Consider the following 22,638-nt stretch of genomic DNA (forward strand, 5'->3'; position numbering starts at 1 on the left):
AAGACTTTCAATTTTAATAAATTGCTTGAAATGTAATTTAGCTAGGTACTTGTATTAAAAAAGCACGATGCAACTGGATTTTTGCTACGGACGTGTACATAACTAAAATGAAAGTAAGTAGGTTATTTTATGAAAACATGATTGGCATGACTGCTGGGATTTCAATCTTGCAGAGTCCCTCATCAGCAAAACTGACTAATGTTAAATAGGGAAGGTTTCAGGTATGATACTGATGTGGTGATATTGGAGGTATAGTATAGGTAGGAAGCTGTAGTATGGCCTGAATAGATGCAGCTGTTCACTTGTAAACTAAAGCATAAGCATCGAAGTCTTCAGAGAGAAAGCTGTTATTAAAAAGTAAATTCTAAAATGAATGATTTAGATTCATTACTCAAGGCCCTTAAAGATGACTAATGTTTGATGCATATTTTCTGTATGGCAACAGAATGTATGGCAATAAATTAAAATTCAGCTTCTTCAGTGTGATAAATTTTGATCAAAGCAAATGGCAACTCCAGAAAATACTTGCAAAATTGCAACAGTCAGTATTTGTCTTCTTAAATATCATCTTAACTTCTATTGAGTACAAACATTTGAAACATTGCTTCCTAATGGTGGGCACTTAAGACACCTCTTGTCTTGCAGAGCAAATGAAACTGGATTATGCCTATGTGTTCAGTTGCTCATCCACAGACTTGTTTGAAGGTTCACATCCAAAATCTATGTTTGGCCACCACTTGGTTTACTCTGCTGAAAAAGTGAATCTGTTTGAATAAAATTTGGACTGAGCATAGTAGTAACATACTTCAATTAATAATTGGAAATGGCTATTCTAAACGTTATTTCTGGGATGAAAAAAGTCAATATATTTAAATGAAACTCCTGAGAAGCCACATTAAAATTGAATATTTCTTCAAAACATGAATGAAATTGAAAAATATATAAGGGGTTTACAAAGGACAAGTTCTTTAAAATAATAATTTTCATAACAGCTTTTACTTTTTTCCTCTGTGATGTATGACAGATGGAGATACACATGACAATAAAAATTAACTACAACTATTTTCTGCTTGAACTGATACAGTCTCCTTGAAAAGTTACAACAGCTAGGTTTAAGAATAGATTTGAGGTTTGCGTTTAGATTTCACAGTAAATAATTCCTAAAAAACAAAAAATCATCTTCTTTTCCTAGATATATATGATAGTCTGGATTTCCATTTTTCTTAAAATGGTGCAAATGATTCTGGGTTCACAATAGTGGAACACAGAGCAAAAATTGTCCTTGTCTACATTCAAAAATTTGAATTTTAATTGGATTATTTTTATATTTAATAGATCAAAAAGACTGTATTTTCACTTTGTTGTAGAAGATAACTGTAGGGTTTGGAACACTCAGGCTTATGCTCTAATGAATAGTTAATCAGTTACAAAACAGAATTGCTGTTTCCTTGATGAAAAAGGAATGAATCAATGAATGAGAGGACTATCAAACAACAGTCAATAGCTTCATAACCAGGGGACTCACCTAGGATGTAAAAGAATGGGACACGAACTTGGATATCCCGAGTACAAAATGAAGGCTTTAACTCCAAGGCTAATGAAATTACCTTATAATTTTATCTTGATTTTTACCAAAAGCAGTGTCATGTATTTGTACAGAATACTATGGAAAAATGTTAGAATCTGAAGGGGGAAAAATGTGAGAATGAGAAAATTATTTCTCACCTAGTTTCAAGAACAATCAGCGATAACTTCCCATTTTGAAACTTTCTGAAAATTCTAGAATGTACTGCTGCCCACCTACAAAACTTAGCCAGGAATGTCTCTCTAATTTGCCTCAAAAAGCTCTAAAAAAAGGAATTAATGATTAGCTTTTGATAAAAGGGCATTTGCCCTTCAGTTAAGATATCACATAAATAAATGTTTTTTATTTTGAAAAGTCAAAAGCTCAGAGGAATTTATCAGGAGTTTCTCCATTCAGTCTAGGCATCTCATTAGTTGCCTAAGTTAGGAGTACAGACTATTTATATTTTATTTATAGCCAAAAAAGAGAAGTTGGCATCTCTAGAGGTTAGTTAACTACTGATACTGGCCTGAGACTAGAGCAACAATGCACACAGCCTAACCACCTTGAAGCTTTTGCCTTCAACATCTGGTCAGCAGTTGACACGTCTGAATTTTATCTAAATTGAGAAAATTTGTTTGGAAACCTCACTTTAACTATATCAGTAGTCATCAAAGTTACCCTTAGCATTAAAACTGATTCACAGATTGCCTTATATAGGTTTTAGTGGCCAGTTCTTTATGCCATATGTAAATGTGCATTTATTTCTGTTCTGTACTTTGCCATTACTGCAGCATACTAAAAAATCATTATAGTTATATGATAATTACTGCTGCATTCTTACAATTTAGTTAATTGTTTTATTTCTGCAAAAGGAAGCCACAAAGCCGCAGGACTATTATCCAGATTTTTGAAATACCTCTACTATAGCATTTTTACCGTATAGGAATTAGCATGCCATTGATAAATTATAAACAAATATTTAGATAAGTGCATTTGTGCACCCTACAGAGGGCACTAATACACATATTAAAGTCCATCATATGCAAGAATATAGTATGTATTTTAAAAGTCACTGTAAAAATGCCTTCAAATACTTCATGAAATTCATGAAAAAAAAGAAAATGTGAGAAGAATCCTCACATGTATATCTACAATGCTGAAACAGAGATATGTTGATATAATGCATTTTGGTGCCTGTTAGACCAAAATGAAACAAAATTGTTAGTATCTCCAATTATTGAAAGTCATAAATTTTTTTTGCAGATATGAGAAATAAAATGAAGCTATAATATCAGCTCCTCACAAGGTTGTTAATAAGTTTCTATTTGATATTACCACTAGTTATCTTGATTATCACCTATTATGACTGTCTTTTTATTCCTGCTCTTTATTAATGTTCTGGTTTTCTCTCTAGAAGTAAATTACACAGATGAATACAGCACATTCAAACCTGGCATTACCATAATGCAAAAGGGCAAATGACTTAACTTAGATAAGTCTTTACTGCAGTTTTAAATTGAAATTCTGCAGCTGTGAGAGAGAGGGTGAATGTGCAACAGTAATTTTGTCACTTAATATTCTCACCTTCAAGTCAGCATACCAGTGAAGCAAGCCTTTTAATTTAGCAACAAAATGGAAGCAGGTGTATTTCAAATCAGTTAACTGCAATGACTGTAAAACACCAATGGTCATGTTAGCAAAGGCGTGCCTATGTGTGATCTGTATTAATCACAGGAAAGACATCATATTTTCTGCAGGGAAGGATAAGATACTAATGCTTACTACAATATGCTAAAGTTGGCTGAAATACGCATCTTTTGCCAAAGACTCAGATGTTTTTGCAGGCAAGAACCACAAGAGAGTTGCCACATACCTTGCAGAGGTGGGAAGAGGGTTTATGGCAGTAATTTACTGTCAGCTCTACCACTCCATTTTCAAGACAGGACTGAGCTGGTCACAGAGTAATTTATCAGTGCTGGTCTCAATACTCCCTTCTATGTCACCAAGGAGCAGTATCAGGACTCAGATTACAACCACAATTCAGATTACCTGACAAACCTTGTAACAGCCCATCTCTGCTGTGAGCCTTGTGGCATAACCCTAGACTAGTCTTTGCTCTTTTACTGTTTGTGAGGCAGGAGAGACTCAAAAATCACACTCTCATCACTGCTGCAATACACCTATCATAAATTCACCATAAGACTTTTAAGGTTTAAGCACTTTTCACTGCCTTGCTACAAACCAAGGCATGCCTGGCTAAAATTAGCAAAGCAGGCTTTACTTCTTCATGAAAATTTGGTGTGGTCAGCTGCCAGAGAAACCTGTTGTTCACTTCCTCTTAGACATTAAACTACATTATGTTCAGGTACTTTCAGAACAGAATACTGAACACCGGGCACCAGGATTGTCATGTCTAGGGAACAGAATGTCATACAATTTGACAGTCATCATTAAATCAATTATTTTGCTTTACCATTTTTGAGTTAAAATTACAGAAATAATATATTTCCTATGTCCATCTACCAACAAAAGACCTTACCAGGTTCAGAGATAGGTTAAGAGACAAAAAAGAAAACATTTCTTATTTTGCATTTTCTTCAGATCAACTCTAGGAGGTATTTCTCTATATTATCCAGTTAACAAACTGTCATGATGCTTAGCAATCCAGCCTTTCAGCTTCCACTGAAGAGAACCTTACTTGGAAATACCTCTGTTCTTATATTCTTAAAACTTCCACAGGAATTTATTTCTCTTAGATTCAATCTTCCTTGTCCTTCAGTCTCCCTCTGACCTCCAGATATCTTATCACTGTAAGTAATGTGTTCTGTTTTTTTCAGCAGGATACTCCCTCTGCTCCTTTCCTTGTTTTGTATTAAAAGTTCTTTTTAAATTCTATACTAATTTTTCACATTAACACTGCCAAAATGAAATTGTTTTGAATTACTGTTAGTTTTGCTGTCATGAAAAAAAAAAAAGAAGAGTATTTTCATTAAAACTTCAAATTCAGAAACTCTAATTGGTCTTTTGCTTTCATCCTAAATCTAAATATAAACCAGGGAGGCAAGGCCAAGAATGACAGTAAGAAGAAAAAAAATTGCAACTATAAAAAGCCTGAAAACAGTCCTGACAGCTAAAACATGAAACAAACTTGTTGATAAATACTCTTTCTGCACAGTATGCTTTATCTATTTTGTTTTCTCTGTTCCACACTGAGAGTGTAAAAACAGATTAAAAAAGTAGTCCATCATTTGGTAATGCTGCTAAGATAAAAATAGCAAAAATAATACAACTGGTTTGCTTGACATGAAAATAAGTATTTTTAAAAAAGGTATTTCCCTTTGATGTTTAATGAGAAAAGACTTTCAGATGCAACTACCAATCCCATCTCATGCTTTCACCATAAAACAGGAAAGGAAATTTTCAAGTGAACCTAGCCTTTGGCAACTGCCAGTATTTTGCTTTGTTGATCTTGGATACATCTTCTGTCTTAGCGTGATATCCAGGTACTTTGAAAGCTTTACGTGCTGCTGTATCTAGACCTTTGACCACCATAACGTACTTGCTTTGCAGCAAGTGATGCAGAAAAAGGACATGAAAAGGCACTATTCCTAGTTACACTGTAAGTGGTGTAACCTACAGTACTTGCTGTCACTTCTGTCATGCTTTATGTATCAGATTGGTTTAGAATGATGATGACTTAAGGGCAAAGTCTCCACTTGAGCTAAATGACATTTTGGCATTTGTAAAGGAATAAGGCTGCCTGGAAGAACTGAAAGGCATTTGTGTGTGCATGATTGTGTGTGTGTGTGTGTATGTGTGTGCTTTGCGTGCTTAGATCTATGCTCTGGCAGTCTTTTTCTAGCGTGCTTACGAAATATGTTTCAAATGTTTTACAAACCTGCTACCTAACAGCTTCAAAGGAAACCAAGATATTTGCTAAAGAACCATAAAACTGAATTCTAATGCTTTCTAAGTAGGAACGGCTAGATAAACATATCCCACTATACCCATTACTGATATTAGTGTTGACAGGATCAATACAAGTGTTCTTCATATATCAAAACAGAAAATTTATGGTATGCATATTCACTTCAGTTTATCTATGAATGTGACATATACCATCAGGAAACATTGACATGTAGGTTTTAGTGTGGGCTACCAACTAAGGTATGATGATTTCTGAAAGGAGAGGTCTCTAGTTGCTTTACCTTGCTAAGCTCATTCACCCTATCCCTTCTTGTAGTGAAGTGTGCTTATTCATGCAGCTTTCTAATCTTCCCCTCACTGTACAGAACCTTACTTAAAAGTGAAGTTGAAAATACATGCCAAAAGTAACTACCTTCTAAAACACAAGTATGGGAAATACACTATGCAAAGAGGAACTGTACACAGAAGGAAATAAAGGACAGGAGAATGGTTCCTTTTTATGGTCAAAACCAAATTCCTTTAATTTTCTCTGCAGTAAGATGAAAGGGTAGCTGTATAATATTATTTCAGAATGTCAACGTGGCTAACCATGGATACTTAGTTTGCCAAGATATGATCAAAACCAGCCACATTTGTTGTGTGTTCTTCTGTTCATACAGTTCTAATGCCATTTTGTGAATTAATCCTGTGAAACGACAGTAATATTGCTCTTTGTTTCAAAGCACTGCAGTTTGGCACTAACTTTGCTCAGTATCATACCTAGGAATGCCCACCTCATCAAAGCAGTTTGGCAGTATACTTGATTGTCACATCATTTATTCAAACAGGAACCAAAAAGTCTGCATTCCTAGATTAGCACTGATCTCACAGGTTTGGAGTGGAATATCCCCAAACTCTGTACCTCAGCTCAAGTAAAATGAAAATAGTTAATAAAACCTGACAGGAGATCACTCAAAGAAAAAAATATATAAAATTAATTGCACACTGTTATGAACAATTGTACAGTATGAAATAATAATGTCAAAAAAGAATAAAGATTTAAAACTTATGGAAAAAATAATAAAAATTAGAAATGACAGTCAATGAAACTAATGAGAATGACTTCTAGAAATGTATCAAGCATAAAGTATATGCTAGTGAAAGTAGATTAATTGAAAAGCAGAGAAGGAGAGTGAAAAGATAAATTTTCCCCAAGGAATTTAAATAAGAAATAGGAAGAGGTTCTTGCTAAATTATTTATAAATTAATAAATGGGGATGCTAATTAGTGCAGAAGGAAAACCAAGTGACTCAATAAAATCTCAGCCATGGTCCAAGATCCTAAGAACTATATTTATTACTCCAGTCTTGCAAAGTTCCTCATTGACTGCTTTAGATTCAGTGGTACAACTTGTAGGACAAAAATTCAAGCACACATTTAAATGCTTTGTAGGATTACTACCAGAATGCTTAGATATTGGCCTTGCAAATTCAAACCCAAAGGACGGGCAATGTAGCTCTGAAAAATGTAAAAGTGCTCAAACCAATGAGGCAACTAAAATGACAAACCATGGGTGAGAAAAATGTGTATTTTAACAATCCATATAATTCATAGCTGCTTTTAAAAAACTTTGGTGAATTTAACCATCAATTTAGTTTATCCATTCAGGGCTCATTCTTGCTCCTATACAATTAAAAGGCAAACCTTATACTGATTTCAAGCTCCAGGCTACTAGTTCCAGTTGGTGAGGCCTGGCAAGGATGGAGAAGAAGCATCATCTGTTTTATATTTGCTTTCAGTAAATTTTCTATAGAATGAATTTACTGACAAGTACGTTTGCTATCACAATGTTTTGAAAATGAGTATGGCAAAATAAATCTTGGCATTTTAATTACAAGTTTTGCACAGGCAACTAAATTCCAAGGATTAAGCTTATCCAATAATGAAACAAACATACTTCCGATGTATGTCAAAAAAGCTTGGATTTCAAATCCTAACAAGTCACAAAAAAGTAATCATGATCAAACCACCATCACAAATTATTTACTGAAATTCAAACAATTAAACACAAGAGAAATGCAATTTGTTCACAGACATTTCACAACTGGAAAGTCACCCATTTCTACAGTGGAACTGCTTAACACAACTTTTAAAAAATGTATTAGTTCTGTTCTTAGAAACTTGTATGAGCCTCATGATATTCATACATTTGGAGAGGCTAGGCTGTCAGGGGCTCTTAGATCAGTCCTATGACTATAAAATTATTGTCCCTGTCATGTTCAATTTATCTGGACCTGAATAACCAGGTGACACCCAAATTTAGGAATTAAAGTCTAAGAAAGAGGAAGAAATAAATTAATTCCTTAAACAAAGAGACTAGCTGAGGTCTGAAGAAATTGAGAGGGATTCACCAAGAAGGATGCTTGCTCTGATCTGGGAAGCCCATTCGAAAAGCTTCAGGGATTGCTTACAACAGAGGACAAAGTAGGAGAAGCAGGTCTATGGAGGACATGTTTCTAAACCAGGAATATCTGACCAGGCATAAACACAGTATCACACAGCTGCTGAGAGTCAAGGCAAATTCAGTCAGACTAGGGTCTACCCCAGTGCAATTAGCAGTTTCAAGACCATTCATGCTAGATTGTACCTAGTTAGATTTCAAGCAAGGGGAAAACTTGTTTGCATCCACATACAATATACTATTTAGACTTATCTTGAGATTCTTGTCTAATGATCAGATCTCAGAAAAAGGAGGCTTCCCCCTGAAGAAGTGCCTGCTGGGAAAAACTGGTTTGGCTGGTAGATGGAAGAATTTTGAATAGGAGTGGTAATACATAATGAAGTTCTACTCTATCCAAAAGACTTGTGCTCATCTTAAAGACAGGTGTCCCAAGAAACAAAAGTATTAATGAAACTTAATAAAGTAAAGAAACAAAGGGTAAAGAAACAAAGCTGTTGACCAGTCACTGGCTGACAGAAATGGTCAGCCTGTGACTGGTCAACAGCCATGTGGAAGGGATGAGAACTCTGAAGGACTTCCCTGGACAAGCCAGAGCAAAGGTGTTAAGCGTATGTGAAGAAGTGCAGACAGCAGAGCTGGTAAATGGCTTGCCTGTGTCCAAAAGCACATGCTGAAAGACAGCAGAGAAAGCCAAGAAAGTAGGTGCTGGTTCTATGGCTGTACAAACAGTACTTGCTGGACCTTGATTGAGGATGCATGACCTTCTTTCTATACCAGAGGGATATTCCACCTCTCTCATGATGCCCCATTGTGCTATGACTTGCTCATGATTTACGGAGAGCCTTCAGTGTTCCTCTACTTAATGAAAAGGAAAATCTTAAGAAAGGAATAAAATTATTTGCTATTCTTTTTCCTTTACTTTGTAAAAGAGAAAAAAGGAAGTTTACACTTAGCTTGAACAGAAACACTTTTATGCAAAAGTCAAAATGAGAGGTTTGTAATTGATAGGTTTCATGAGTAGTTAGAGATACAAATTGAGAGCTAGGTGCAAATGCATATACTGATCTCTTTTTTTGGTCATGCTACCCACCTGTTTTTTCATACTAAGCACTGTATTATAGCTAAAAAAAACCCCAAAAGAATATAAATAAAACTACAATTAAGAGGACTGTATCTAACATGATAGTAAGAATTATTCTAGTGTAAATTTCTGCCAGAATTCTGACTTTTCTATCAGTGTTGCTTGTAGAACAACAGTATATTGTTATACTGACACCTTCTAGACATTACTGAAACTCGACTTTGTTAAATTGTCTGCAATCTCCATCTAGTCTTGCTATGTGTTTTACATTAAAACCTCATATAATCTACTAATTTCATAGTTTCTGTAAGGTCATAGTAAATAATATGCACATTACATTTATCAACTTTAAATGATTCTCCCATAAAAATAAACTTTTTTTTTGTGGAAAGAAACTTTTTATAATTTCTGGTATAAATTCAAGTGTGAGGTAGGGTTCCTTTAGTGACTGATTGTTCTGATAAATACAAGCTCAAAAAAGCCCAAAATATTAGTTAGTCATAAGGTATTAAAATTCAATAACAAATAATATGAAGCATTTAAAATTATTTAAAACAATAAACAATTCTATGTGAATAATACAGCTATATGTGACATTTAAAATAAAATTAATACAGAGAAGGCTTCTTTTAAATAAGCAGAAACTTATAAGAAGTGTTGCTGCCTATGATAGTGACAGCTGCAAAGAGTAGGACATTACTCCTAAGGTTAGAAAGAACAAATTTTATTGAATTTATTAAATTTTATTGAATGCTCTTGTCTTTACCTTTAACTTTCAAAGAGGGGATGTTCTCATTACATGGTGGTTGCCCTCTCTCAGATTTCCTTCCACCTTCACACACTCAGTTCCTCCCCACTGATCAGCAATACTCCTTACATTACTTTTTCAACACTGTGTCATCCTTATAATCTATAAATCTTTTGTACAGTCTGCGTCTTGATCTTTTTTTTCCCCTAACATGTCTGTCTCTGTAGTTAAAAGAAACAAGAGACACCCAAACATTCCAAAACCCTGTCACCAGGCCCTGTGCATTAGATGATTCTTCTTGTTTATAAAAAGCTTCATCTGTATAATATTTTTGGTTTGGTGGTGAACATTACCACATAGGTTCTTTGCCTTTTCATCAGTATCCATGAAGTATAAATCCATTTGCATTTTGAATCTCAGAGCAGTTATACATTCTTCAGATGCATCCATTTCTGCCTGGATACTGAGTTTTTTTGATTTATTCTCTTTTTATGAGATGATTCTTACCACATACAATTTCATTTCTTTTAGAGAATATATGTTGAGTTTTGCCATTCTTCCTTCTGGAATTTACATTACCCATTCTGAATTCTTATACATTTCTATCTATGCTTCTTAATCTTCATACGCACATACACACTTCTGTACTTTCTGAACCTTGAGCAAAGCCACATTGCTATATACTTTTAATTCTAATACAAAGGCCTATATACATTGATAATATTTTTCTAGAGCCAAAATCATGGCTTATTATGTTTGTGTCTTGGTGTGCTGAATTTAATGCTGTCAGACACTGTGAAATGTAAACTCGTCATTAGCCACAATGAGGACAGGAATTTAAATTCACAACATAGGCTGAAGGCTGCAGGCCATACTTTTGTGGGTGATATAATTTTTTTTCTGGAGTTTCTTCCTGTGGGTGAAATTCTTTCTAGCTTATAGGACTCTATTATGAATAAAGCTTTGAGATGTATTGCAGAGCAGAAATGATTTGAATCTGTGTTTTCCACAGCTTTGACTGCATACCTGCTTTATAAATAGATCTACAGATAACAGTGAAGTCCAAGTGTTACTGGTGAAAATCTGCTAACTTTTCCCTGAGTAAAGCTTTTTTCAAACTGTGACTGCCATGGTCTCAAACAGTACCTTCCCTGTGAGGATTTCTGTATTCTTTCTGCTACTTTCTACCTAAATTTAGAGTCAAGATCTTCTCGTTCATTCACATAAGTTTTGAAAGTATGATCTATGTCATGACATATTGTATAATCTCACCATGAAGTTTACAGCTACTAAATACATTAGCTTGTACTGAAAGTTGGGTGAAAAAATTGCCTTAAGATTGGATAAAAATAAAAAAGCCACTTTGTAGTGGTTTCAGATGGGATTCAGAGAAAACAAAATGCAGTTCTGACGTGTATTAAATGGCTCACAGTAAGAGGTACATCTGTATATTCTTTGGGAAAAGTCAGATGCCTGCAATATTTCCTAAAAATGTAATAGTATTCCTCCTATTCTGAAGGCTTTACAAATTGAAAACCAAATCATCTCATCTCCTAACATCTAATGAGAATACTGCTCTAGGACAAAGCGAGGTATTTTTGGCCCATAGTATCATCATTATAGGATGAGTATTTGGAGCCAAATACTCTTTTCATTGAACCTAAATCCTGTAGTGCTTTGTAGCATGACCCTTATCTCTCACAATAGAGTTTTGTTTCCAGGCAGAAATAAATCACAAGCAAGTACTTTAAGGCAAAAGAAGAAAATGGGAATGCTGGAGCTCCTTTATGATTCACGTTTCCCTCCTGTGAGTAGCGGTATCTCAAAAATAGAGATAGGTCTGACTGCTGTAATTTAAATGTGCATTTTCAAAACTACCAAAGCCTGAGGGCATGTGAGTGTCAGGCTTAGCTCAGGTTTTAAGAGTTAGAATTTTACTACAAAATCTGAACCCAATTCATGTCCAGTTACTGCATCAAAACCTTCTGAATGTTTAGTGAGTGTTTTCCAAACAAGCTGGTTTGGTTTGATTTAAGAGTTATCTCAGCTTACTAATAATGGGGCAATTTTCCACTGGGCTTTGACCCTTACATAGGCCATGTGGATTTGCCTGGTATCATGCAATTCAGACCCTTCAAAACTAGGACTACTTTAAATTGCATCTCTGGACACTGCACAGTCCTTCAACAGTGAATGTGGAATATGATTGGGAATATGATGCAGATATTGGCAGTTTTGCCTAAAAATATTCATTCTTACATTGGTCACAAATATCCAATAACTTAATCTTGGTGTCAAAGGTTTAACCTGAAAACCAGATTCAATCTGGAAGTTAGAATAAGTTTCTGGATCAATACTGCTCTGTACCAGAACAGAGCAAATAGTCTCTCCACTAACTCTGGGAAGCTGCTGGCTGTGTTCTGCAAAGGAACAGCTCAGACAAGTACAGAATCAGCTCAAAAAATGTAAGCCCTATTTAACAGAATTAAATCGATTACAGCCCAGAAGAAGAGAAAAGGATTAAAATCTGTCTTCTCTTACAACTGTTCTTATCATGAAAAAAGGAAGAAAAAAGTTGAATATGGAAGGAGAGGCATTCAGAAAGCATGGATTATAGAAAGGTTGACTCTCTAGGTAGAGGATGATTTTCCTCCACCTGAACATCAAGAGTGTCATTTTGCTGGGGTTTTTTCCTTCCTTTTTCTTTCTCCTGCCTGACTATATGCTGGCTCCTTCTATGTCTCTGTCTATAGAACAGCCTTGTTGAGTATTTTTTAGTGGAATGGCTGTAAGAAATTGAACATATTTTCCTGGGCTGGCAGAACTGCTTGCACATTTGTCTGCTTTTGGGTCTATTCCCTTTTCAGAAAAACTTCTTTTATCAAGGCTTCTTTCTCTTTAGATACATTCCTGAGATCAATCATTCTGTTCCTTGGCATGTTTTTGTTCAAGTACCAAAAATCAAAATCTTTCTTTTGCAAACAAACTGTTATTATCCTTAGGTCAATGTAGTCGTCCAACGATCTACATAGTCACCTGTTGGCTGACGTAAGTACACACTGATAGTAATCTGAGCTGGCTGGATGCGTTCTACCCTTAACTTGAAGATATAAATCTATTTGTGCAATGTCCTGGATAAGAAATGTATTTATTTAGTCTCAACACTTTTAGCCTGCCTATAAAACTTCCAGTTCATAGACATCTTGGAGCTCACATATATATGCTTGTAATCAGCTCTACAGTTGTACCTCAAGAGTAATGTTCTGACAGGTTGCTCTTGTTGCCAAGTGGTTAGACTCCTGCAATAATACTATCTTTCAATCAGAGCTCTCATACAGACAAGTCTGGACATGAAGTACTTTCTTGAGATCTAAATAAGCTTATCAGAAACCTTATTCATCCAGTACATTTTGGGGTACATATTATGTAGTCATTACTGAGAAAACACAGAAATTCTATATATGTAATTCATTTTTGTTACTGACAGATGATGATAAAAGAATTTTGGTTCATTCAGTGTTCAGGGTACTGAGAGCCTGATATATCTACTTAAAGGTTTAACTTTTTACTACAACATCAAATACAGTAGTTTTATTGTGGTCGCATAATTTGGCTGCATAAGCCAACTTAAAATGATTAAGTGCTTCCCTTCATCTTGTGCCACTTCACTCTCCAAACTCCATCTGTCCTGACTGACAATCCACCAACTGAACATGGCAAATCCAAGATCTTCTTTTCCATTCATACTGAAATTCCTATTCAGTCTCTGAAGGCACTAGATATATGCCTACTGTAATAACAACATGCATCAAATAATCATTTATTTTTCTACATATCAGTACTTGTTATAAATATTTTATTTCTATTCTCCAACCTAATTTGCAATTCACATATATTTCCTCATATTTCTGTCATATGTCCTTTTTATAGCCATAAGCTGTATTTCTACTTTCTCATTTCCTTTTAACTACTCTGGAAGACCTTTCTATATTTCAATTACCTGCAGACTCACAGTCATACAGCATAATCTTAAAATCAAAACTGAGGTACTGATGCACTCCTCTGCATGTTAATTCTGGATATTATTAGAATATAAGTATGTAGGTATCTTCTGAGGTTTCCTTGATACATCAAGGCTCTCATCTTTCATCTAGTGAAGTAAATGGCTGTGATCAAAGCCATACTGAACCCACTATAAGCATATACTTTAGTGTAATGAAAAAGATACTTGCAGCCCTTCACAGATTTTTCTCTGACACTGTTCTGGTGTCAAAGTAGATTTGACTTACACATGTCCTGCTCTTAATCTGAGAAAGTTTCCATTAAAACTGAAGTATGCTATCTCCCATCCTTCTCTGACTTCCATCTTTCTACGTAACTGCTATTTGACAAGGAAGAAGGCTCATAGGAGGTCATAATATTCTAAAAAGTTTTTATGCCTCTTCTTTTTGTTTCTCCTACAAGCAACCATGTGCAAGCCTTATTAGAATTGCAATTCCCACGATGAGATCTATTATTATGTTTGAAATATGGAAACAAAGTGATCTTCAGCTAATTATGAGTGATCTTCAGACTCTATATATCTGAAAAGTTTTGTGTTTCAATAAATTATGGAAGCAGTTGAACTCTATAGAACTATTACTAAAATCTTGGTAAAATTTCAACTGATAAGTTTTTAATTAGCTTCTTATTTATTTTTAGTGGAAAAATATTACTGTTAAGATATTAATTATCATTATAACAAAATTCAGTTTTATCCAGAAAGAACTTCAGGTCCTGTGCTAAAACAGATTATACCACTCAGACATGCAGCAATAAGGGATGAAAGAAAATAAGCCAGCAGTTAAGAAAGTAATAGGAAACAAAATAAATTAGTTCTCCATAAAGGTGGGTAATATTTTCCAAACAATCTAGACTGGGTTATTTAGGAAAAGTGATACAGCTTATTTGCTGCATCTAGAAAACATAATTGGATTTGACTGCAGAACAGCAATGGCTTCTGATGGAAGACCTGTGTGGTTTAATTTGCAAATCCATTTTTGCCTTGCCTTTTTTAAAACATGATTAATATAAAAGCCACACATGCAAGTACAACTGATTTAGAAGAAGGTACCTAAACCTGTAACAAATCGTGTTACGCTAATGTTTTCATGGGTCTTGGAAGAAGGGTCAGAGATAAAATCGTGGTTAAATAAAGAACACTATAGCCAAGTCTGAATGAAGTATATAGATCAGAAGAATGTGTAGGAGACAATACAATAATTAAACTGCAGTCCCTTCTCCTTCAAAGAACATAGAGAGAGAAATACTCTTTTTAAAAAAGCAAAATGTTTGTATAATTTGGATAAAACATTCTAAGTTTAATGGCAAAAAAAAGTTTCTGATAATGTGCTTTTAGCCTTAACTAAGCAAACCACCTCAGAAGTCAGAGGAGAAAAAACCCTCAGTTATGTTGTCCAAAAAAGTAGGTGTTTTGTTTAGAATATAACTAGACAACATCCACTTTGCTTAGTACTTCTCATACAGCTGCTAACTACAAGTTTGGTTTAAGAAAAAAGAGGAAGACAAACTGTACTAACAGAGACATACAGTGAAAGTTTTTATACAAAGAATTACAACTTTCTTTCATAGCAGTGTCTCAGAAAAATGTATATAGAGCTAGGCCTTCTTAACCTGTTTTCTCAAAAGTACTCTGGCAGGATAAAGCTGAGTCACGATACACCCTTGTACTCTCACCAAGTGTGACCGATACAGTGTTTTCAAGTTCTGCTACAAGAATATCTTAGAGAGATCGTATCGCAATTAAAAGAAATATGAAACAAAAGCATAGGGCAGAAAACTTTGTATTAAGATTTAAATAACAGAAGTAAAGCAGATACTCTTGCTCTGTAACTGCAGAGGGAGTGAAGAAGACTCGACGATGCTATAGATGCTGTTCACTCATTGGGACAGGGTGAATGTACGGGATGGAGAAAGGATTAACCATTGCAGAAAGGAACCTGCGAGCCCACCAGCAGCTCAGCTCCTTATTCCTGCTTGTTTCTGAGCTCTTTGGCAATATGTTTACTTCATCATGCCTCTCCCTTCCCTCCCTATAAAGCTCTATGATATATTAAACTTGGTGGTAGGAGGCATCACTGCGCAAAGGGGCAACAGTCAACTGCAATTCTAACAGCTCTGTCTAACAAAGCAAAGGTTGAGCCCTTTTTCTTCTTTCCTTGAATGATAAATTAGAAAAGAGCTAACACAGTTAAAAGAAAAAGCAAAAGTAACAATGAAAGGACGAATAAGAAGTCTAAATTAAATCAGCCAACTGCCTAGTTTTAAAGTGAGAGACTCTTAATAGGGAAATATATAGCTGCAATGTCTCCAAAACAAAAAGTACTACTTCTGACTCCATATTTTTCTTATCTGGGAAATATATTGATATCTGGATTACTAGCCTGTTTCTACTATACCTTTCTCCCTGGAATAGGCTGCCTATATAAAAATTTCCAAATAGTAAATGCTACAAAATAAGCAATGAGAAGCTGTAAACTTAATCTTTCAAGTTTTTATTAATCAAGAATTTCTTACACTGCTTTACGATAGATTGCTTTTTAAGGCTGTGTATTACAAAAGCATTCTTCTGAATTGAGAAAAAATAATATAAAATAAATCCCACATTGCCATAGTGGTTTATAAATGCCCATGAAATGGGCATGCTTTAGAAAATTAATTACCGAAATGCATCATTTATTAGACCCATTCACAGTGAACTGTTTCCAAAGAGACACTATTCCTAGCTAAGCAAGAAAATAAAATCAGGTTTTCATTGTAGTACCACACTTTCATAACTACATGGGAGAGTTTCATCTCCAAATAAGCACAGCTTGTTTTTGCTTTTTTATATTCATTTTGTGTTTTCTCTGTTCTTCCATAACTCCTTTCCTATATTCACCCCAAGGCACCATGATTATCAAAACACAGTCTTGAGTAAAATACACTAAAAAAAAATTTCTGGTTGATGTTTGACATTATGATGCCTTGCCAGATTTCATCAGTCATATCATGTCATATAGAGTAATGCAGTCTGATTGATGCAACTCACAGGGACTCATCACCTTTCATGTGTTTGCTGAAGAGTTTAAAGGTATCACACAATCTTTGGACAGAATTCAAACAGCTACTATATGAAAGAAAGATTTTGTAATTTTAGTTTTCCATGAAGACAGATTTTTTTTTACCGTTTGGGAGGGGTTCTTTTTTTTAAATACTTTTCTTGAGATTGCATGGATCGTACAACTTTTAGTCTCCATTTGGAAATCTATGTTAAATAATTTCAGCTTTAGACTGAAGTCAACAGTAAAGCATAGATATCTCATTATAGCTTTATTATTTGGCTGCAGATTAGTACTTATGCTGCAAAAAGCTTTTTAGGGATACAGAAATTGGGATATGAGGTTATTCTGTCCAAGCCTTTCAGAAATGCTCATTTGTTTAGAAATCTAATACTCTTCCTTTTATTCTGTGGGATAATATTCTTCTTCTCTAACAAGATGACAGAAGGGTTACCCTAAAGTGGGCCCTAGGGATTTAAAGCATAAGATTTTGAAACTAGACTTTTATAGCCTCATTATAAAATAGTTTACTAATGACATCTGATTTCAAGACAAGATGACTATCCAGAGATTAGAAAGAATGATCCCAAATTCATTAAATTACTTTTGAATAAACACAAAAAAAGACAATAATTTTCAAGTGATTTTTAAAAGTAAATTACTCTTTCAAATTACCATTACAAAACACCTTAACAGGTTTCTCTAAAGAAACTGCCTGAAATGTTGGACATTAGGCTATTTCATGGAACATAATTTGTATTTAACTTCGTGACCTAAATGACAACACTTAGAACCTGATAAATCCTCCAATGTGCGTATTTTCTTTGTGATATTTAAATGCTGCCTAAATCTTTCCTTTTGTGCATGTGTGTGCTTGCAAGTAAAGTCAATGTTTTTATTGTTTTAACCCTAAAATAATTTTTCTAGTTCAATGAAAGAATTTATTTGAAACTTCAGTCCTAACTCTTGTTTATTTTTTCATTTTAGCCTTAGAAGGAAAATCAATTACTTGTACAAACAACTCTAGTAGTGAGATTCTCTGGTAGGACTCCACAGGTATACAGTAATCCCTGAAACTCAGATGAATATATCAAAGCAGCATTAACTTAGGTTTTCCTAGCCTGTACTTTTTTTTCTTTTATTTTAATTTGGGCAGGGGAACTTAATATAAATACACATACAGTCAAGTGTATTTCTAGAATTAAGGAGAAAATCCTGTTCTTTTCACAAGGAACAATCTTATATCCCACGCTAAGCATCATTGAATAAATTTTCATTAGTTGTTCTGCTTTCTATACCACTGATGTCAACAGGTGCTGTGGGAACTCAAGTCACTCTGAAGTTAAAGACAGTTCAGCAGTGCTTTGCTTTTGAAGTCTGATAAAAAAAAATTACCATGACATCTACATTTTATGATTACATTTCTTACTGGCAGGAACTCTAATCCTCAGTGTGATTTGTAAGATGTTTTATTTTTTAACTTATGATAGATGCTTTGAAATCTCCTGTGTCGATTGTATATTTAATATTAACTTTTTCAGTATTTAATATTCTGATCAAGTTTGAACCTTAGCAGGATTCAGCATGATTCTCTTTTTTCTTCTTGTGTTATTTCAATTACTGTCTTAGGTTTTACTATGGTAAAATTCTTGTACAACTACTATCTATGAAGAATTGCTGCTGACTCAACAAAACACTGATGTCTTCTTCTCCTAACTCCAAATTTGGTAAACCGATACAATTTAGTGTATTATATTGGATACTGCAACATCACTAAACTGCCTGCTTGTAAAAGCCTTTTCTTTTGGTTTGGCAGTATTAAAACAGATTGCTTGGCTAGAGAAGATAGATAGAGGTCAGATAGGAATGAAAGGGGAAGAAAAGTTATCCCGCATATACTGGCAAGTAACAACCTTGAGGCTTATGAAGAAAGTTCAGCCATAGCTCGACTCTGGACTTCCTAAATCTATTTCAATGCTATATCTGGCATTACACAGAAGTAAAACTACCTAATTTTTTTTTTTTAAAGGCTTAAAGTTGCTAGTAATGCATTCCTTAGTTTTACAGGCCAGAAAGGGATATCTTATCATAATCATCATAAACCAGAACCATCTTATACCTTCTACACAACTGAACTTTCAAACTACTAGGTTGATTTCAAACTCTGTAAAGCAGGCATCCCCAGATATAGACTGACCTAAAGCTAAACACCCCTGACTGGTGAAGCAGTTCAGGTTTTGTATCTTATTCTAGATTATGAACGGATAGCTCAAGTCCAGCCTAAGTTCAGATAAGATTTTATCAAGCAAAGTTAAAGCATTTATCTAAAACAAACTTAGGTAACCAATTTTTTTTTTATAAGCTAACACATTTCTAATATGAAATGAGTTACTGATATACATATGTAACAATGATGGTAAAATACCAATGAGAATTATTTTTCTTATTTTATTGAACAAATGTTCAAGTCAAGACAAGGTTTCTACTTTCTACACTTCAGCTGAGCCTCCTAAGGTAAAGCAGAGTACTTACCCTTAATTCACATGGAAGTTAGACTTGATACTTTGTATATAGAAAAAACAAAGGTCATAGTATATAACAATAGTTTTTATCATTATAAAGGGGCATTACCTAAACAAATGGCATAGGTACAACAAAACAATGCTTAATGGTAACATATAAAAGCCAAATCACTGGTAAGGTGTGATTTTTTTCCATAGTTTGTCCTGCAGAGTTTAAATTCAAATCTGCCTTTAGAGGAATTGATTTTTAGATTATGCAATGTCTTTTGGTTGGTCAAGCAATCATTGATGAAGAGAAGACTTTTTCCTCTCCAGTGGGTGAACATTTTTTAGAAGACTGATAGATTAATTATTATGAAGGGTATTAAAAAAAAAAAAAAGAGTTTACGTCCATTTAGAAACCTTATTATTACCATACCTGTTACTTTCAGTCTGTCAGCTCCAATGACAATCTCATCTTCATCTGCAGAAAACAATACCTTTCCACCTTCACTTGCCCTCACTTCAAATCTCTTACACTGGGCCTCCACAGCATCAGCTCCTGAAATCAAGGAAGTGAATGTTTCATCTAAGATATTTTAGATGAGAATAAAATATCTCATAAGAATAAAAGTAAGAATAAAAGTAATCATCAGCATAAATAGAATATCCAAAACATATTGAATACATGAGGCTTTTATAAAATATTTGTCTTTCTGTAAGTCTGGTAGGTAATTTGTATTATAAAATATTGTTAAATTAATTTACAGAGTAACTATTTCACTATTGCATATCAGGCTAGAATTTAAAGTAACTGAAAACCATCTATTTCAGTGTTATGTGTGGAAGTCAACACAAGAATTTAGAATGTACTTAAACACTGAGATCTTGAAACACCAATTCAGACAGAGCTTTCCGGGGTTTGCTCAGCTTAAATTGCAGTTTCTTGCCAATGGAAAAAAAAGATAACATATGAGCCTATTTCATAAAGACCAACAAATCAACAAAGCAGAAAAGGGTATTTTTAATTCAGTTCTACTGTAAACTTGAACAGCAGAATAACAAAACAAAAAATCGAACAAAACCAAGAAAAAAGACAAACTGAGATATCACAATTTATCTCATATTCTGTGAAACAAAACTCCCAAATGTCTCAAAGCTCCAAAACCCTAAAATAATTCTGAAATCAGACCGACCTATGGAACTGCATCTAACAGTGAAATAAAAAAGGTTTACAGATACCAAAACTCTGTTAAATTTACCATGCTTTTCCATTTACAGCTTTTATCTTTATTCTTCTGTGCTTTGTCTGATAAATTGTTTCTGAAAATTTTTATTTTATTTCATTTTGTTTTGTTTATAAGTGAAAGCAAAACTTTAGTTCTGAAAATGGTGTTGAAAAGCAATGAACTGCATATAGCACAACCAGCTGTAAGGCAAATTACAAGATTTCAGGGAATAATTTTCTGACAATTTTCTCATACATCCCTAATTAGATTTCTAATGTACACCTGGAATGACCCATCAATCTATATGGGTAAAAATTATGGAGAAGGCATTATGGACAAAGGAATCCATGTATGTCATTTCAGTTTATCAATCTGGCTTATAGGTTTGCAAAAAACACCTGCTTCCATAATGTGGAAGTTTTCAGTTTAATATGCAGATGCACATTATCAAAATATATAATAAGAAATATAAAAGCTGTGATAACTAATTTTGGATGAGGAATTGTCATAGTAGCCCTTAATTTCCAGAATCAGCTATAAAATCAAAACAACAATTCCTCTTACTTTCAGGCAAACTTACATTTATACTGTGAAAAATTTCTGGTTATTTTTAATTCATGAATATAAAAAGAGAATGAAAAGGAATTATAAAAATACTTGTGATGCCCCATTTTCTTGAAGTTAGACATGTTTATTCTATTGTAAAAGTGTAAAATGGTATTTTCTCTCTCTCTCTGTACAATTGATCTTTATTTTAAATGTTATAATCAGGTTGTTGACTTTGTTTTGAAAAAATTGTAAATTTTTGTAAAGACGAACAGGGACAGATTTCACATAACCTAATGTTAGCCATGGGATAAATGCTACATCTCACAAACATTCCAGGATGCTCACTAATAAAAGGTATGACAAAGTCTAATTGTCCATCAGGATAAATGTAATCACAATATATATTCACACATAGCTGTCTCACTGAATTCAGTCATTCCTCTTAAATACTTTCCAAAGGTCAGTGGTGGTGTCCCTGATAGTGTTGCCCCCGAGCACACCTGAATTATTTGTTTAAAATCCTAGCATTTAGCTAGTGATGCATGCTAGCAATACAGTTGGGAAGGATACTCATTCTTTTGCACCGCCACAGGTAAAGATATCTTTTTAAAAAGCTGTTAAATGCATATTTATATTTATTTGTTATATGAATGCTTATTTTATGAAACCCAGTGAGCTCTAGGCATTATCAGACCCCTGGGGAGTTCAACAGACCGTTGTGTATCTGTTTAGTGGCAGAAACACAAGAAGAAATTAGAAGGTTAATTTATCAGTTTTTTTCAATTTTTCTTCTTAGTTTGCAAATATGTTAAGCTTATATGTTGTTTTGCAAAACAATTCCATTGCAAAATAAATCATACTCTAGCTGACTATATCCAGTTATTCTATGAAATTGGGATGACTACATAACTCAGATTACTGTAAGAACTGTAATAAAACAGATGATATTACTATTTTATTCATTTGGAAGAGGGAGAAAATATAATAAATTATAGCCTGGTTTAAAATACTTGCAGAAATTTTAGATGACCTTTTATAGGTGACTTTTGAAGACTATATGATCCACTGATAATTTACACACAACCATGATTCAGTGCTCAAAATTATATATGATAGTCATGAGCAAACACTGTTCACAATAGTAAACCCAAGGTGTAATCTTCTTTAGATAGCACTGCACAAAAATGTTTATTGTAGAATGCTTCTCATGGTTCAGAATGGGAAGTCTTGTAGAGGCTAAAAAGATCAATGCTTTCTTGTTGAATATAAGTGCTTCTAGAAACCTTGTGGTTTGAAGGAAGACGTCTGAGATAACATCAAAGTCGTTGCTAAAATTACTGATGACAAAATAAGTGGTAGCTTCATATTTGAAATAAGAATGCATGCTGCTATTTAGCCATTTCATTATAGTTGGAAGAACAATTGTGCCCTCTCTGTGTACCATTGATATTTTGCCACTGTGTTCTCTGGAGGGGAAAAAACCAGGCCTGTTGCTA

The 22,638-nt window shown here is 34.2% G+C and overlaps 1 protein-coding gene across 2 annotated transcripts in view; it reads right to left on the reverse strand.

The window, feature by feature from the left end:
* Positions 1 to 22,638, reverse strand: part of SGCZ (sarcoglycan zeta) — a 234,771-nt gene that overhangs the window by 30,664 nt on the left and 181,469 nt on the right. The window contains exon 4 of one of the 2 annotated variants that reach the window (XM_072862142.1): positions 19,804 to 19,926. The exons of the other annotated variant lie outside the window; for it this stretch is intronic. Within the exon in view, the coding sequence (XP_072718243.1) occupies positions 19,804 to 19,926 (123 nt within the window). The remainder of the gene's footprint in view (positions 1 to 19,803; positions 19,927 to 22,638) is intronic. 2 annotated transcript variants of the gene reach the window in all.

The sequence above is a fragment of the Ciconia boyciana genome, chromosome 5 (genome assembly GCF_034638445.1).
Source record: "Ciconia boyciana chromosome 5, ASM3463844v1, whole genome shotgun sequence".
NCBI lineage: Eukaryota > Metazoa > Chordata > Aves > Ciconiiformes > Ciconiidae > Ciconia > Ciconia boyciana.